We start from the raw sequence: 19,949 nt of genomic DNA, 5'->3' as shown, positions 1-19,949 counted from the left end.
AAGGACATTGTAATGTGAAGGAAAACATATATATATATATATATATATATATATATATATATATATATATATATATATATATATATATATATATATGTTTATAATAATAATAATCTAAATGCTGTTTTGCTTGTGAATTTGTTTGTTTAAATTCACTTAAGTTTAATGCTTCTGTTAGAAGTGTAATCAACATAAGGTTGCCTGTTATACTGTTAAATTGTTACAAATATTGAAAAGAAAAAAAAGGTTAATGTTAAGTATAAATAAGGAAACATTTAAGTTTGTATTTTATTACAGCCGAGGTCTAAGTGATTTAAGAGACGGCGTAGTAATTTTTATTTTACCTGGTAAGCTTCCTAAACAAAAGGGGAAATATGTTGTGTATTGAGTTATGGTTTAACCTGTAGAGGGCGATGTAGCTCACATGGGAATGAACGTTTGGTTGTAAACGAAGAGAAAACCAAGTGAAGTGAAGTGAAGTGAAGCTAGTGTCCGCTCTCGTTTGTTCTGCTGTGATTATTACAAGGTAAAAACGTAACAGTCAGGCTGTAAACGGGTTCGGCTTTTAAAAAGCTTCCAATCAAAATGTACTTGTTTGGCTCGGACCGAAACCTGACGGGCTCAGGTCCTGTTGGGCAAAACTTTTATGGCCCGATTACAGCTCTACTCCAACGTCTCCTCGATTCCGCATTCCCCTACAATAGCCAAATTGTTACAGAACAGCCGACCCAAACTGAAAGCGGCGCATTGTTTCCCTGTGTTTGGTTTTACGTTTTTAAATTTTGGCTGCTCGGTTCATCGCCCTAGCTCGCCTAGATCTCCCCTTCGTAAAGTATTCCTGGGAGTTCTGCAGGATTGACACAGCCACGGCCTTCGATGACTCCACGGCACAGAATTCCAGTCAGCCGGTGTTCTGTCGTTTTGTCCTACGCTGTCAGATTTTCCTACCTCCCACTAAAACAGTGGGTAGTACAATTCCACAACGAAAAATTCTACTGTAAAGTTATGGTTTATTAACGTCTACAACCTACCACAACCCTAATCATACCCTTACAGTACTGCAAATACAGTAATTATGTTTTATATTCGCAGTTGTAGCTAGAAGGGATACAGCTACAGGAAACCAACAATAAATATTATTTTCTACCGATTAGATTGTGTTTTTATTAAAGTCTACACCTACCCCAACCCTAAACCTACCCTTACAGTAATGCAGATACATTAAATATCGTTGTTTAGCATGAGACAAAGGACGCGATATTGATGTGTGCATGCGCAGTAAACCCGGGTAGGAAAATCTGACAGGGAAGGATAAAATGTCAGGACACTGGCAGTTCCCGAGGCAAGTCAGTCGGACATTAATATGGCAAGCCTGCTGGATGTTCATGTGGCACTCAATGTTGGTCCAAGCCCCAGAGCTCGCTCCAGAGTCGGCTCCAGCCCCAGAGCTCGCTCCAGTGTCGGCTCCAGCCCTAGAGCTTGTTCCAGTGTTGGCTGCTTCCCCAGAGCAAGCTCCAGTGGGGCGTCAGCCCCAAAACTAACTCCAGGGCTGGCTCCAGCCCCAAAACTCATTTCAGTGCCAGCTCCTCAAAAGCGATTTGCTGTGCCTGCTCCTCCTGAGTGCCCTCCAGTGCCAGCACCACATAAATGCCTTCCTGATCCCCAGTTCAGCCCAGGGAGGGCTCCAGGCCCATGAGTACAGCCCCGTAAATTTACCCCAGTATTTTTGGAGGGAGGTATTAGGGCTCCAGCCATAGAGGCCAAAGTGGGGGCTGGGGCTGTGACCTAGGAGGCTGCTGCTCCATGGCCTCACGAGTCCTCTTACCCGCCATGGTGCACCGAACAGTTACTGCTCTGGAGACCCACTGTTCCGGGTCTGTCCTGAGGGACCTCCAGAGCGCCCACCCTGTTATGTCAGACTCTGTTCCATGTTTTGTCTTTTTTGCTCCCCATGTGTTTCCATGCCCTTATTTGGTCTTCCTGTTCCTGCTCCCAGTTTAATTTCCATTTATTTCAGGTGTGTCTCATCATCCCATTATCCTGTTCTGTGTATTTAAAGTTTTCCCCTGTTCCCAGTTCTCTGTCGGCTATTAAATATCTGTTCTCCCTGCTATGTGTGTGTCTTGCTCCTGTGTTCCCTTGTTATAAATAAAGATGATTCCATGTTCATCTACTTCAACGTCTCCTCAATTCCTCGTTCCCCCACAGTAGCAGTAGCCGAATCGTTACAACAATTTGCATTGCAGTGCCACGGTAATAAACAGTGAAGTTCATACAGTAGATCACATTTTTATACAAGATTTTAGTTAGAATCATTTTTAAAATGCAACTTCCGATCCATACACAAACTTAATGACTCAATCACTGTCAAAACAGCTCTAAACAGTAATGTAGATGATATATTGTCATTACTTATCTTTTCAGCATGTCATCCTCCAGTGGTCCATTAAATGAGGAACTCCAGTGCCCCATCTGCCTGGATGTGTTCACTGATCCAGTCACCACTCCATGTGGACACAACTTCTGCAGAACCTGTCTGAACAAGTGCTGGACAAACACACAGAACTGCTTCTGTCCACTCTGTAAAGAACAATTCAAGAAAGAACCTGATCTCAAGATTAATACAAAACTCAGAGAGGTTGCACAACACTTTAAGGAGAAGCTCAATCTAGAAAAATCTGAAGTGTTTTGTGACATCTGTGATGAAAAAAAGCAGAAAGCTGTGAAGTCCTGTCTGACATGTCCAAGCTCTTACTGTGAGACTCACCTGGAGCCTCATCTCAGAGTCCCACGTTTAAAGAAACACACACTGATCAACGCTGTGGAAAATCTGGAGGATTATATTTGCCAGAAACATGAGAGACCTCTGGAGCTGTTCTGCAGAGATGATCAGATGTGTGTGTGTTTGTTCTGCACTGAAGGAGACCACATGAGTCACAACACTGTTCCTATAGAGGAGGAGAGTCAAGAGAAGAAGGCAAGAGATACAAGCAAAACACTTTTAAACTCACCATTAAATACAGTTATTTTCCCTGTGTTGAAATTGCAAGATTTTTTCAAAGGTTTGTCCCTTTTATTTCATTCAGTTTGACTGGACAAACACTAATGTAGTACAAGTCATTCATAATTTAGCTTTCTTTTCCATAAGATTATATACAGATTTAAAATGTACACAGTCTAAAGGTGCCATAGAATGCATTGATACATTATGTTAAATCATACTTTGATGTCCGTGGAGTGTGTATATGAAGTTTTATCTCAAAATACCCAACAGATATTTTTTTTAGCTTGTTTAAATTGCTACTTTTAGGGTATGAGCCAAAACGTGCTGTTTTTTTTGTGTTTGTCCCCTTTAAATGAAAAAGAGCTTTTGCTCCTGCCCCCCTTTTCAGAAGAGTGCAGAGCTTAAAAAATTCATGCTCGTGGGCAGACCACCGGACTTACATTTTAACAGGTGGTGACCGGTGTTACTGACCTCACATTGCATCCAAATGCTATTTTTAACTACCACATTCAACTTTTACAATTCAATTCAATTTTATTTGTATAGTGCTTTTTACTATACAAATCATTGCAAAGCAACTTTACAGAAAATTAAGTTTCTACAATATTTAGTAGTAGCTTATAAGTGGTGACTGTCAGTTTATGTGCATATGACTAGGGATGCACGATCATGATTTTTCTTGGCCGATTCCGATACCGATTTTTTTTACAAGCAAACTGCCCGATTCCGATACCGATTTCCTATTTCCGATTTTTGTTTGTTATGCAAAACAAGAATGAAGGAATATATGCATAAACAAGATGTTTATTTGGTATTTAATAGGCCAAACTGGCTTTGGTAACCATCTGAAATTAAAGAGCCACACAGATGGGAAATCAAAAATTACCTGTATTACAGTGTATGATGTAGCTGTAATCAGTGTAAACAATGTGCAAAGTAATTAAACCAAAAAGTACATGATTTATAAAGTTATTGGCTTCTAAAGTAAGGAGTCGATTCTGAATCGCTGAAAAGAGTCGTTATAGATTTCAAATCTTTTGCCCATCTCTATGTACGTCACTAGGAACACTTTGCATAATAATCTCCGCCTACCGTCTTGAGAGAAACGGAACTCTGAGCTGCCCCACACCCCCCACACAGACGCTCTGGTTGGTGTGATAGCATCAAGTCGAGGAGACAGTGTGTTTTTAATTGTAAAGGCAAGTTTGTTTTATTTTCACTGCCAAAGAATGAAGATCAGAAGAACCGATGGCTAAAATTCATTTTTACCACAATACCAGAGCAGTACAACAAATCACTTTTGTTGTGTTCACAACATTTCACTGATGACTGCTTTTCTAATCTCGGTGAGTACAAGGCGGGATTTTCAAAAGCGTTTGGCCATGAAAGAGGGTTCATTACCAACTTTATTTAGACCAACAAGCATCTCCGAATCACAACGCGAAGTATGATTATGAAGTTATGTTTTTGTTTTCTCCCGAGCGTCTTATCAGTATGTGTGCTGTCTTCAGACTTTGTCTGCTCTGATCTTCATTTACAAACACGTCATTAAAATGAAGTGTAACAAGTGCTGCTAACAGATATTCTGTGATAAAGTAATCCATATGAAAACAACGCGATGTCCGTTTTTCACGTCTCCCTTCTACTGTGACCACGCCCCCGCGCTGAACGCGCTATTCAGATTCAAACTGAGCGCGCGGCTTGAATACACCCACACAGAAGAAAAAGCAGCGAGACTGTTCTTCAAGTTTTTTATTTTACTGTTTGCTTTGCGATGAGAGGAATAAGACATAATTCACCCCAAAAAGATGCTAACGTATTGTTTACCATGAAGTTGTGTGCGGAACAACCAATCAAAACTGACTATGTCAGTTGACCAATCAGAACACAGTATGCTACCGAAAAGTGGGGTTTAAGGAAACTGAATCTTTTGAACAGCTTCGCGCCTACCGTTTGGGGATTTCTGAGAATTGAGGTAATTTTAAAATGATATTTTGACAAAATGACAATGTTTTTTAACCTTGGATGGATTTAAACCTATTGTACAGGACTTATAGACAGTGATAGGAAGCTTAGAATTTTCATCTTACTGGCTCTTTAAATGACAGTAACCGCACAGTAAGTAGCCTACATTCAATACAAACATAGATGATACAGACATCAGCATTTAGCTTTTGTATTTGAATTGTGTTGAAACTACATAAAACTGGTCTTAAATTAAAAGATTAACGGTAACCATGTGAAATTAAAGGTAACAACTGCATACTGTAGTTCTACAGTCCAAACAACACAATCAATACACATTCAATGTGTAAAGAGGCAGTAAGATGAAAATTCTAAGCTTCCTATCACTCCCAGCAGGAGAGTGCGATTGCGGTAGACTTGTGTCTGCCAAACACCACCACTGGGAGGAATATTTAGCATCTCCCATCCAAGGCTCGTTGGCTTGTCATTAGCTTTTTATTTGTACTTATCACTGATTTCTTTTCGCTCCAGTTTTTCACAAGTTCATCCAACAACTGTGGTTAGAATATTTCATCAAGCACGGTTAGTAATGGCTTCTCCTGCTATTGTTATTTGCACCTCTTGCTACATGTACAGTTTATCTATCTCTGTCGCTGATGAGGGATTCACATATGATAAATGCATGTAAATAGTTCGGCTGACAGAGAAGATTTCAGAATTAGAGACACGCATCCAAATTTTAATTGAGGAGAGTAAGAATGTTACCACTCAATGGCTGGATGTCTAAGTGGTGCCTGCAGAATAACATAGGTTTCATAGACAATTGGACAAGCTTTTGGGGCAGACCTGACCTGTTGAAAAGAAATGGTCTTCATCCCTCCTGGGGTGGCGCCTCTCTTCTCTCTGGAAATATGGCACATAGTCTTAGAGTTTGTACTAGACTAGCTGGGGCCCAGGTCAGGAAGCAGACAGAATGGCTAAACCGACAATCTGCTAGCCGCCTTACATCACAGAGGTCAGTTAATTCTCAGCACATAGAGACTCTTTCACCTAGATATCACACTGTAAAGACTATGTCTGTTCCCCAAACTATAAAATACAAAAAACGTTCAAATCAATTTAAGAGTAACAATTTAATTGATGTGCAACAAATAAAAAGAAATGCAATACGATAAACAAATGATAAAGCTTGTCTTATTGAATATCAGATCCCTTTCAACGAAAGGACTTTTTGTAAATAATATGATCACTAATCATAATCTAGATGTGCCCTGTTTGACAGAAACCTGGCTAAAACCTGATGATTACATTATTTTAAATGAGCCCACCCCCCAAAATTACTGTTATAAACATGAGCCATGTCCAAAAGGCAAAGGGGGAGGTGTTGCTTCAATTTATAACAATGTTTTCAGGATTTCTCAGAAGCCAGGCTTCAAGTATAACTTGTTTGAAGTAATGGTGCTTCATATAATATTATCCATAGAAACAAATGTTAATGATAAATCCCCCGTGATGTTTGTACTGGCTACTGTATACAGGTCACCAGGGCACCGTGCAGACTATTAAAGAGTTTGCTGATTTTACATCCGAGTAAGTTCTGGCTGCAGATAAAGTTTTAATAGTTGGTTATTTTATTATCCATGTTGATGATGAAAAAGATGCATTGGGATCAGCATTTATAGACATTCTGAACTCTATAGGGTTAGATAACACATCTCAGAACATACTTATTGTCGAAATCATACTCTAGATTTAATACTGTCACATGGAATTGATGTTCATGGTGTTGAAATTATGCAGCCAAGTGATGATATCTCAGATCATTATTTAGTTTTGTGCAAACTTCATATAGCCAAAATTTAAAATTCTACTTCTTGTTACAAGTATGGTAAAACCATGACTTCTACCACAAAAGACTGCTTTGTAAGTAATCTTCCTGATGTGTCTGAATTCCTTAGCACATCCAAAACCTCAGAACAACTTGATGATGTAACAAAAAACTATGGACTCTCTCTTTTCTAGCATTTTAAATATAGTTGCTCCTTTACGCTTAAAGAAGGTTAAGGAAAACAGTCTGACACCATGGTATAATGATCATACCTGCACTCTAAAGAGAGCAGCCCAGAAAATGGAGCGCAGGTGGAGGAAAACAAAACTAGAGGTTTTTTGTATTGCTAAACCTATCCTACAGAAAAGCATTAAAAACTGCTAGATCCAATTACTTTTAGTAATAGAGGAAGAATTGTTTTTAGAGGAAGTATTGTATATACTTGTTAAATCATCTAAACCAAAAACATGTATGTTAGACCCTATTCCATCTAACTTCCTAAATGAGGTGCTTCCAGAAGTCATAGAACCTCTTCTGACTATTATTAATTCCTCATTGTCATTAGGATATGTCCCCATAACCTGGCTGTTATTAAGCCTCTAATTAAAAAAAAGTTCCCAGAAGGGCCTACCTGCTGATTGTAATCATCAATGATGGAATGATCCAATATGTCCCTAGCAGGTACCCAACTCCTCTCCTCCAGACCGTAACCTTCCCAGTCCAACAGGTACTGGAATCCTCGCCCCCTCCATCTCGAGTCCAGAATGCGATTAACTGAATAAGTCGGTTCCCCATCTACGAGACGTGGCGGCGGGGGAACCAGAGTAGGCTGATTAATACTTGCATAAAACACGGGTTTAATTTTGGACACATGAAAGGCAGGGTGTATCCTCCTGTACGCTGGAGATAGTTTGAGGCGGACTGTCTCCTGACTAATGATCTTGGTGATAGTAAACGGGCCAATAAATTTGGGAGCTAACTTGTTAGATACGGATCGCAGAGGAATGTTATTGGTAGAAAGCTACACTTTTTGACCCATGACGTAAATGGGAGGCTTTGACCGGTGGCGATCGGCCTTGGTCTTAGTGCGCTCCCTCATCCGGAGCAGAGTCTTGCGGGCTCTGGTCTAGGTGCGGTGGCACCTCTGGAAAAACGCGTGAGTGGAGGGGACCGCGACTTCAGGTTCCAGACTGGGAAAAACTGGTGGCTGGTAACCTAAACTGCACTGGAACAGAGAAAGGCCCGTGGCTGATACTGGTAATGAATTGTGAGCGTACTCCACCATAGAGAGTTGTTGGCTCCAGGAAGAAGGATTCTTGGAGACCAAACATTGCAACGTCCTATCTAAATCTTGTTTGGCTCGCTCAGACTGCCTGTTACTTTGGGGATGATAACCCGAAGACAAGCTAACTGACGCTCCTAGCAATTTACAAAACGCTTTCCAAAATTTGGATATAAAATGAGATCCCATGTCAGAAACCATGTCTACCGGGAGGCCATGAAGCCGAAAGACGTGATTCTAGGACAGTGACCACTGTCTCCTTGGCTGTCGGTAATTTGGGCAAGGGAATGAAATGTGCCGCCTTCGAGAACCGGTCCACTATGGTCAAAACGACCGTCATGCCATTAGAAGGCGGGAGGGCGGTAACAAAATCTAGTGTGATGTGGGACCAAGGTCTCTAAGGGACATACAGCGGTTGAAGGAGCCCATCAGGAGGTCAGTTAATTTACTTACCACTGCCGTAAACTGAGCAAGCCAAAACAAAATCGCAGACATCACGGGCCATAAGTGGCCACCAGAATCGTTGTTTAACTAACCCATAAGTTCGACCTATCCCTGGATGACAAGCAACTTTAGAGCAGTGACCCCACTGAATGACTTCGGACCTGAACTCCTCCGGCACAAATAAACGGTTCGGTGGACAACCGGGTGGAGGCGTTACCCCTTCTAAGGCCGTCTTGATGCGTCGACCTCCACCACAAACTGCCGTGAAGAGTCAGGGGCCACAAGGATGGGAGCCAAAACGAAGCGGCTTTTGAGGTTAGTGAACGCAGTCTCAGCTGCGTCCGACCACCTGAACGGAGTACTGGGAGAGGTCAAGGCCATCAGAGGTGAGGCTAGTTAACGAATAAAATGCAGATAGAAATTGCCGAACCCCAGAAACCGCTGTAGGGCCTTACGGGAATCTGGAGATGGCCAATGCCTCCGCCTTGACAAAAAGACCATTCTCAAGTCATCTCTGGAGCACTCGTCTGACGTGTTGAATGTGTTCCTGGAGAGATGAAGAAAAAATCAGTATGTCATCCAGGTAAACATATATAAACTAATCTACCATATCTCTCAACACATCATTAACGAGTGCTTGGAAAACCCGCAAGTTGGAGAGCCCAACCGGCATTCATCCCCCTTCCTGATGCCGACGAAATGATAAGCATTACGTAAATCCAATTTTGTGAATACGGATGCTCCCTGTAACCTCTAAAAAGCTGAAGACAGGAGTGGTAAAGGATAGGTGTTCTTTATCGTAATGTTGTTCAGCTCTTGGTAGTCAATACAAGGTCGCAGATTTAGATTTAGACTGTATCATAGTACTGAGACTGCTCTAAGAGTTACAAAAGACCTGCTCTTATCATCTGATCCTGGTTGTGTATCTCTCTATTAGTGCTATTGGATCTTAGTGCTGCGTTCGACACTAATGACCACTACATTCTTTTGCATAGACTAGAACACTTTGTTGGCATTAATGGAAGTGCATTAGCATGGTTAATTATATGACGGCCATCAATTCGTAGCAGTGAATGAAGATGTATCATATCGATCACAAGTGCAGTATGGACTACCTCAAGGCTCAGTACTAGGGCCACTACTCTTCACGCTTTACATGTTACCCTTGGGAGATATCATCAGGAAACATGGTGTTAGCTTTCACTGTTATCAGGGCCGTCGCTGGTGGGGTGAAAGGTGATGACGATTATAGGGGACCACGGCAGAGGTGGGCCCAACGATCTCAACCTACTTGCTAAGGCCAGCCTAAGATGCTCACGACAGTTGATGGGCCACTGCTGCACATCGTCACGATAGCTTATCTTTTTCAATTGTTTTTAAGCCTAACCACTTGTCGATTTAAACATTAAATCATCCAAATACAAGATGAGGAAAAGCTGAACAGAGTAGCCGGTTACTCGCGCACTGTGTTCGGTGCGCACGAGAGAGAGAGCCGCATATCACTGACAGCGACACTGAACCGAGCTCTCTTCTGCGAAGTTCTCCTCGAAGTCCCTCCTGCAGTTGAACGAACAAATTCAAATTTTGTTTGAACAAACAAAAAGATGTTAAAGAGCCCAATTCAGCACACACGATGTTGTGTTGTTCAGGGCTCACACAGACAGAGCGTCTCAAAACGCATGAACACCGAAGTTGCTTCTTTTTGCTCTTGTGCCGACAAATACAAACAAAATATGTCAAAATACCCTCATCTCTTAAAGTGACCACAAATAATTTAGCTACTAGCTGCTGTAAAGTTAATCCACAGTCAAACCAAAAATTATTTAGACACCAGATATCATTATATATATATATATATATATATATATATATATATATATATATATATATATATATATATATATATACAGTACAGACCAAAAATTTGGACACACCTTCTCATTCAAAGAGTTTTCTTTACTTTCATGACTATGACAATTGTAGATTCACACTGAAGGCATCAAAACTATGAATTAACACATGTGGAATTATATATGGAATTATATACATAACAAAAAAGTGTGAAACAATGAAAATATGTCATATTCTTGGTTCTTCAAAGTAGACACCTTTTGCTTTGATTACTGATTTGCACACTCTTGGCATTCTCGTGATGAGCTTCAAGAGGTAGTCACCTGAAATGGAGTTCCCCGAGAGATGCTTAGCCTTCTGTCTGCGGTCCAGCTCACCCCTAAACCATTTCGATTGAGAAATGGTTTCAAACTTGAAAAACACTTAAACATTGTGTAAATAGCAAAAATAAATAAAATGAATGAACATACAAATTAAACCATTTCAAACAGGGCCCACCCTTCATCGGGGCCCTGCTGACACCAGCTACGCGGCCCAGTGAAACACACCAATTTGAAAAACTAATGGAATGCATAGTCGATATAAAAGACTGGATGACGAGTAATTTCTTACTGCTAAATTCTGAAAAAACAGAGGTGTTAATTATAGGACCTAAAAACTCTGCATGTAATAACCTAGAACGCTGCCTTAGACTTCATGGCTGCTCTGTCAGTTCTTTGTCATCAGTTAGGAACCTAGGTGTGCTATTTGATAGCAAACTTTCCTTAGAAAGCCACATTTCTAGCATTTGTAAAACTGCATTTTTCCATCTAAAAATATATCTAAATTATGGCCTATACTCGCAATGTCAAATGCAGAAATATTAATCCATGCATTTATGACCTCAAGGTTAGATTATTGTAATGCTTTATTGGGTGGTTGTTCTGCACGCTTACTAAACAAACTACAGCTAGTCCAAAATGCAGCAGCAAGAGTTCTTAATAGAACCAGAAAGTATGACCATATTAGCCCGGTCCTGTCCACACTGCACTGGCTCCCTATCAAACATCGTATAGATTTTAAAATATTGCTTATTACTTATAAAGCCCTGAATAGCACCTCAGTATTTGAATGAGCTCTTGTTACATTATAATCCTCAACATCCACTGCGTTATCAAAACTCAGGCAATTTGATAATACCTAGAATATCAAAATCAACTGCGGGCGGCAGATCCCTTTCCTATTTGGCACCTAAACTCTGGAATAACCTACCTAACATTGTTCGGGAGGCAGACACACTCTTGCAGTTTAAATCTAGATTAAAGACCTATCTCTTTAACCTGGCTTACACATAAACACTAATATGTTTCTAATATCCAAATCCATTAAAGGATTTTTAGGTTGCATTAATTAGGTAAACCAGAACTGGGAACACTTCCCATAACACCTGATGTACTTGCTACATCATTAGAAGAATGGCATCTACGCTAATATTGGTCTGTTTCTCTCTTATTCCGAGGTCACCATAGCCACCAGATCCAGTCTGTATGCAGATCAGAGGGTCACTGCAGTCACCCGGATCCAGTACATATCCAGACCAGATGGTGGATCAGCACCTAGAAAGGACCTCTACATCCCTGAAAGACAAGGGAGACCAGGAAAACTAAAGCCCCAGATACAGATCCCCTGTAAAGACCTTGTCTCAGACGACCACTGGGACAAGACCACAAAAAACAGATGATTCTTCTGCACAATCTGACTTTGCTGCAGCCTGGAATTGAACTGCTGGTTTCGTTTGGTCAGAGGAGAACTGGCCCCCCAACTGAGCCTGGTTTCTCCCAAGGTTTTTTTTCTCCATTTTGTAACCGATGGAGTTTTGGTTCCTTGCCGCTGTCGCCTCTGGCTTGCTTAGTTAGGGTCACTTCATTTACAGCGATATCATTGGCTTGAACTGCCTTTAACTGTCATTTTGCATTACTGACACACTGTTTTCTTAATGAATGTTGTTCAGTTGCTTTGCCACAATGTATTTTCTTACAAAGCACTATATAAATAAAGGTGTTGATGCAGTAACGTCTTATCAAATGAATCCAAACCCAGGATTGGATTGCAGCGATCGACCTGAAGGATGCGTTCTTTCATGTCGTGATCCTCCCTTGCCACAGACTGTTTCTGCGGTTGGTGTTCGAGGGTCAGGCATAGCAGTACAAAGTCCTCCCCCTTGGGCTCTCCCTGTCCCCCTGTGTCTTCACGAAGGTTGCAGTGGGCGCCCTTACCCCACTCTGGGGAGTGGGCATCAGGACCCTCAACTATCTCAATGACTGGCTCATCATGGCCTGGTTCCCGAGAGGAGTTGTGGGATTACAGGAACCTGGTGCTTTGGGAGATGCTCGGTCAGAGTCGTGCTTTCTTTCCTTCAAGAAAGGTTGGAGTGTAGGCTGTCACCGTTCTCCTTGAAAGTGTATGTGGCTGCCATTGCAGCCCATCACCATACAGGGGACGGCCGATCCCTGGGGAGGCATGACTTGATCGTTAGGTTCCTGAGGGGTGCCAGATGGTTAAATCCTCCTAGGACAGCCCTGATACCCTCCTGGGATCTCTGTATTGTTTTGGCTGGACTTCAGAGGGGTCCCTTTGAGCCGCTGGATTCAGTCGAGCTTGAGGTCCTGTCTCTCAAGACAGCACTTTAGATCACACTCACTTCCATCAAAAGGGTCGAGACCTCCAAGCATTTTCGGTAAGTGAAGAGTGCCTTGTGTTCTGGCCGGCTTACTCTCACAGTGTCCTGAGACCCCGGCCTGGATACGTGCCCAAGGTTTTCACCACTCTCTTCCAAAACCAGGTGGTGAACCTGCAAGCACTGCTCCTGGAGGAGGCAGATCCAGCCTTGACGTTGCTATGGCCTGTAAGAGCGCTTAGCATATACGTGGAATCAGGCAGGTTATTTGAGAATCTGTCTTTGGTGGCTGGAATAATAGTTCTGCCCAGATGGTAACGCTGAGCCATATAGTTCATATCAGTGATATGCAGCATGCACAATACAAGGAAATGTTTAGCCGGGTTTCCTCATAGTAGTTATTTGAGAATTGGCTTATTAGTCATATGGAGCGAAGTGTCCTGGAGATGTTGTCCGATAGAAGTTCCGCTCTGACTCTGCTGAGGTGCAGGCCATCAGTGCGAAAAAGCCTAGGACGTTCCTAGAAAAGATTCCAATTATTAACAAATAGTAGTTTCTGTTCTTTACACCATGACAATAACCACTTTCATGTCCTCGTCGATAGATGGGCAGAAGTCCCTCTTCAGTGTCTCCATCTGCTATAGTGTGGTGTCGTTAACTCAGGCATAAAGCACGACTGCTCTGGGGCTCTCGCCGGCCTATCTGAACAGAAAAATCGAGAAAATGAGCACCAGGGAAACAGTGAGTGTGCAATTTACCTTCGGCTAGCTTAGAACGGATATGTTGGACGATGGAGTCTCCGACGATCACAGCATCACGTTCCGTCTCGCAGAGGGGAGCCAAGCAGTTTCGGGTGGAGATCTCGAAGACCAGAGCGGAAGAAGTCATTGCCCGGGACCTGCCTCGCATCCTTCCACTGTGGATGCACCCAGGGTCCATGGTGTCCCGGCGCCGGATTGAAGGACGTCTGGGAAGTCCGCATCCTGGGTGCACCAGGCCTGTTAAAATAAACACACGGAGTAGACATGGTGGGACTGTTACCAGCTTGCTGTATACTTACCCCGGACTTGTGAGCATTAGCCTGGGAGGTTTCCAGCGCGCCTCTCTCTCAGATGGGCCTGCCTCCCCTCCAGGTCGCGAATCTGTAATGTGTGTGGATAGAGTATTAGCAATGCAAGCAGGATTTGCATCAACCATGCTGGCGATGCTAACGGGCTATGAGCTAAATAGCGGACTCTGGAAATCAAAATAAAACTAGTGAAACAAAGGTGTTCTCATTGTTTGTGTTTGTAGAATATGGTAGAGGATATATTCACACAATATAGAAACGAAAATTATGGTGGATAAAATAGATTTTTAAGATAAAAAATAACGTAACGGAGCTCAAACTCAATATACATGGCAGCAACAAACAGGAAGTGATGTTGTATGATGTTAGATAAGGGAGACATACAAAAGGTTCAGGGCAGGGGGGCCTCCTATTCACGATCATTCTGGTAGAACGTGAAGGCAGCATAAGAGAAATACGCTGGTGAGAAATCTGGAACTGCTCATGTGGAGAGACTATTAATGATTTATTAGGATTATAAAACAATGAGTGGGTGGATTTTTAGCCTTATATGTTGGTTGTTTTCACACACTACAGTCACAACTGTGTACAAACACCTTATAAAAGTGATTTTTACATTCTATGGCACCTTACAGTAAAAATTGTCAATTTTGAAATGCACATCAAAATCCTTATTCAAAAACAGACTATGATGGAAGCTCTTTCTTTTTCTATGTCTGAAGAAAAAGCTGTTTCAGACACAGATAGATGTGCAGCAGATGATCCATAATAGAATGAAGAAGATTGAAGTGATCCAGTACTCAGTCGAACTGAAAATGGTGAGTGGGGAAAAAAAAAAAGTAAAACTAAGGTCAGTACATGAGAGAATTTTCCCTTTCTGAGTGAATCACTTTTCATGTATTTTATTAACATAATAGATTGATTATCATATAGAAGATTGAGTTAATTGTTCTCATCCATTAGAGGAACACAGAGGAAGAGAAATCGTCCAGTGTTGATCTCTTCACTGATCTGATCCGCTCCATTGAGAGATGTCAGTCTGAGCTGCTGAAGATGATGGAGGAACAGCAGAAAGCAGCAGAGAAACAGGCTGAAGATCTCATTAAAGAGCTGCAGCAGGAAATCACTGATCTGAAGAAGAGAAACACTGAGCTGGAGCAGATCACACACACTGATGATCATCTGCAGCTCCTGCAGGTCTGTCATCATCTGTATCTTCAGTGAAAATAGAGAATATTATTTATCGAATGCTCTGTTGACAAACCTGATGAGCTGCTGTCTTTAAATCAGAAAACTTAGTTAACTCTGTTAGAAAGTTCATGCTTATTTAAAGTTAAACATAATAAATGAAGATATTTCCTTGTTTTCTCTCTCCTTCTCTAGAAGTTCTCATCCCTGTGCAGTTGTCCACACATCAAGAACTGGACTAAGATCAAGATTGACTATGATAAGGACGTGTTTCATATGAACAGAGCTTTGATACAGCTCAAGAAAACTCTAGATGAAAAACTCAGTCAGTCTGGTATGTTAATATCACCATAAATAGATTTTTCTATGTGAAGATATATCCAAACTTTACCTAATGTCATAATCAGTTAAATCAGTATTACCTGTGAATACAAGAAAGCAACATGTCATGAACATGATGTATTAATGTGCCAGTGTAAACAGAAATCTGCCTAAAATTAAAGTCTTAAAAGCATTTTTCACCTCATAAGGATAAATTTGAAACTTTACAGCTCAAATAACACATTTGAACTTAATAATTAATATTAATAATTAAGGCTCTTATTAAAGCTTTAATTAAAAAGCCTTAATATCTCTGTGATGATTGTCTGATTGTGATGATTATCTCATAGATCTAATTTAAACCAGAAGTCTTCATAGTTTTTCAGGGTAAGGACCCTCTAGGCGACAGAGACATGGAGCAATACAAAAGGTGTCAAAAAGTTACATATTAACTATATAGCCTTTATCAGTGCCATTTCTCGGCATAGGTGAGCTAGACGGTCGCCTAGGGTGCCACCAGCTGAAGGTGAACAATTTTGATGATATGCTACATGGAGCTAAACTCTCACAACGAGACTTGTGACAGATAAAATATGTTAAATAAATATACAATTGTGATAGAGAATAAGAAGCTGACATCTGATCTCTCCTGGTTGCATTTACCATGTTTACTAAAGTAACGTTAATGTTTAGCCTGCATAGTCTTACATCGCTTATAAATATTTCTGCCTTGTTTAGTGATTATAATCCACATCGGATCAAGTTATTTCAAACACTTGCTGCTAACTAAGAGTGAGTTTTGAGCTCAACTTATTTTAAAGTCTTTAATGCTGGTGTTAAAGCTGTTATCTTTCTGAAATGATCCGCACTGACGCTCTCTAGACGCTGAGAAACTCCGCCCTTGTTCATAACCCCTCCTCTAGCCCCAGCTGGCCAGCTTTGGCCCAAGGTTTTCATCAGTCCAAAAAACCCTGGCCGCTGGTCCCGAGGAAGCCCCGGCGAGGCACGATCAAGCCCTGGAAGTGACAGTGGAAACGCGACTGGCCCTGACACGCACTAGCACGCCCGGTTTAAGCTCGATAGTGGAAATGTGGCTACTGGATCCCCCAACATCATTAGGCTAGACGCTAGAGAGTACTGTCAATCTGACGATGCCTGTATGCCATTGGATCAGAGTGAAAAAATCATTGTTGCCCGATTGTTGTGTGCAAAGTTTGCATTTGGAGCACTCATCAATGCCATTAGATAGCTTTATTGCATGAAAAAAAAATTAAGTTCAAAGTCAATTTTGATAAATCATGTTGCGAGATTTGTCCAAAAGGTGTGCGTTTTCTGCGTCATGTAATATTCCCATATTAACTTTAACAGCCAATTAAAAAATATTGGTATAGTAAAATTTGTTAATTGGTTCGCAGCGTGCTTTTATACAGTATTGTTCAAAATAATAGCAGTACAATGTGACTAACCAGAATAATCAAGGTTTTTAGTATATTTTTTATTGCTACGTGGCAAACAAGTTACCAGTAGGTTCAGTAGATTGTCAGAAAACAAACAAGACCCAGCATTCATGATATGCACGCTCTTAAGGCTGTGCAATTGGGCAATTAGTTGAAAGGGGTGTGTTCAAAAAAATAGCAGTGTCTACCTTTGACTGTACAAACTCAAAACTATTTTGTACAAACATTTTTTTTTTTCTGGGATTTAGCAATCCTGTGAATCACTAAACTAATATTTAGTTGTATGACCACAGTTTTTTAAAACTGCTTGACATCTGTGTGGCATGGAGTCAACCAACTTGTGGCACCTCTCAGCTGTTATTCCACTCCATGATTCTTTAACAACATTCCACAATTCATTCACATTTCTTGGTTTTGCTTCAGAAACAGCATTTTTGATATCACCCCACAAGTTCTCAATTGGATTAAGGTCTGGAGATTGGGCTGGCCACTCCATAACATTAATTTTGTTGGTTTGGAACCAAGACTTTGCCCGTTTACTAGTGTGTTTTGGGTCATTGTCTTGTTGAAACAACCATTTCAAGGGCATGTCCTCTTCAGCATAGGGCAACATGACCTCTTCAAGTATTTTAACATATGCAAACTGATCCATGATCCCTGGTATGCGATAAATAGGCCCAACACCATAGTAGGAGAAACATGCCCATATCATGATGCTTGCACCTCCATGCTTCACTGTCTTCACTGTGTACTGTGTACTTTGCGGGGGATTCTTGAAAATAGATTAGCTTCACACAGACGTCTTCTAACTGTCACAGTACTTACAGGTAACTCCAGACTGTCTTTGATCATCCTGGAGGTGATCATTGGCTGAGCCTTTGCCATTCTGGTTATTCTTCTATCCATTTTGATGGTTGTCTTCCGTTTTCTTCCACGTCTCTCTGGTTTTGCTCTCCATTTTAAGGCATTGGAGATCATTTTAGCTGAACAGCCTATCATTTTTTGCACCTCTTTATAGGTTTTCCCCTCTCTAATCAACTTTTTAATCAAAGTACGCTGTTCTTCTGAACAATGTCTTGAATGACCCATTTTCCTCAGCTTTCAAATGCATGTTCAACAAGTGTTGGCTTCATCCTTAAATAGGGGCCACCTGATTCACACCTGTTTCTTCACAAAATTGATGACCTCAGTGATTGAATGCCACACTGCTATTTTTTTGAACACACCCCTTTCAACTAATTCAACTAATTGCCCAATTGCACAGCCTTAAGAGCGTGCATATCATGAATGCTGGGTCTCATTTGTTTTCTGAGAATCTACTGAACCTACTGGTAACTTGTTTGCCACGTAGCAATAAAAAAATATACGAAAAACCTTGATTATTCTGGTTAGTCACATTGTACTGCTATTATTTTGAACAATACTGTATGTAGTTTGGGCTGACAAAGGGTTTTATGGGGTTGACTGAAATAATGAAATAACTGACACTTTAAATCAATTTCAAGCAACGACAAAACACAAAATAGATAAATACAAAAAGTATATAGTAACTCTGACAACCAATTTTAAATGTGACAAGAAACTGGTGTCTGAAAAGAATGAATTAAAATTTAATTAAATTGAATTAAAGACATTCAATACCATTTTTGATGGGCGAGCAACATTTACATGCCATTGATAAATAATGGGGGTGGTGTTGGTGCAGTGGATAAGGCACATGCCTTTGGTGTGAGAGACCCGGGTTTGAATCCACAGTGAGACACTGATGTGTTCCTGAGCAAGACACTTAACCCCTAGCTGCTCCAGAGGCGTGCGACCTTGAATAAAAGAGTTAGCTAAATGTAAAATAATTCATCAATATGTTTCCACAGGGATTAAGTGTCTACAGAAGTTTGCAGGTACAGTGTGACTGACACCAGTTTCTCCAACACCTGAACTGTTATCTTCTTTAATACTTGTTTACCTGTTATAATAATACTTTTTTATAATTTTATAATTTTTGTTGTGAAGTTGATTGACAATGTTTATTCTCTCATCTAGTGGATGTGACTCTGGATCCCGATACAGCGAATCCATATCTCATCGTGTCTGATGATGGAAAACAAGTCAGTCATGGAGACATTAAACAGGACGTCCCAGAAAACCCAAAGAGATTTGATGATGTTTTGTGTGTTCTGGCAAAGCAAGGATTCAATTCTGGGAGATTTTACTATGAGGTGCAGGTGAAGGAAAAGACTGAGTGGGGTTTAGGAGTGGTCAGAGAATCTGTTAACAGGAAGGGAGATATTACACTGACTCCTGAGAATGGATTCTGGACTGTGATTCTGAGGAATGAGAATCAATATGCAGCTTGTGATGATCCACCTGTATCTTTCTCTCTGAAAGTGAAACCTGAGAAGGTGGGAGTGTTTGTGGATTATGAGGAGGGTCTGGTCTCTTTTTATGATGTGGAGTCCAGATCTCATATCTACTCTTTCACTGGTCAGACTTTCACTGACAAACTCTATCCATATTTTAACCCACGCCATAATGAAGGAGGTAAAAACTCAAACCCTCTGATCATCACATGTTAATGAATTAATTTCCCTGAAATATGAAGCATGAAATTTGGAAAAATTAACTACACTGTAAAAAATAAGTGTAATTTTAACTGTACAATTTTGTAAAAAAAAAAAACGCTACAGAAAAAAATAACTGTTAATAGGTTAACAGTAATTTCCTATACTATATACAGGGGAAAACTGTAGAAGATCTAACCAGACATTTCATGTAAATTTTAGAAGTTTAGAAGTAAAAAAGAACAAATTCAAGATTCAAAGCGTTTATTGTCTTATACTCAATGAGGAAAACAAGTTTCCCTCAGCAATGAAATTCTTACTTTCCT

General features: G+C 40.8%; 1 protein-coding gene across 1 annotated transcript in view; it reads left to right on the top strand.

The window, feature by feature from the left end:
* Nucleotides 1-19,663, top strand: part of LOC113077113 (E3 ubiquitin-protein ligase TRIM39-like) — a 33,458-nt gene extending 13,795 nt beyond the window's left edge. Inside the window, exons 2-6 of the mRNA XM_026249567.1 lie at nt 2,425-2,977; nt 14,822-14,917; nt 15,063-15,296; nt 15,483-15,621; nt 19,106-19,663. Of these exons, the coding sequence (XP_026105352.1) occupies nt 2,426-2,977; nt 14,822-14,917; nt 15,063-15,296; nt 15,483-15,621; nt 19,106-19,638 (1,554 nt within the window). The 5' untranslated portion in view covers nt 2,425 and the 3' untranslated portion in view covers nt 19,639-19,663. The remainder of the gene's footprint in view (nt 1-2,424; nt 2,978-14,821; nt 14,918-15,062; nt 15,297-15,482; nt 15,622-19,105) is intronic.
* Nucleotides 19,664-19,949: the final 286 nt, after the last annotated feature.

This window comes from Carassius auratus, unplaced genomic scaffold, assembly GCF_003368295.1.
Source record: "Carassius auratus strain Wakin unplaced genomic scaffold, ASM336829v1 scaf_tig00021539, whole genome shotgun sequence".
Taxonomy (NCBI): Eukaryota; Metazoa; Chordata; class Actinopteri; order Cypriniformes; family Cyprinidae; genus Carassius; species Carassius auratus.
This window is presented reverse-complemented; position numbering and strand designations above follow the sequence as displayed.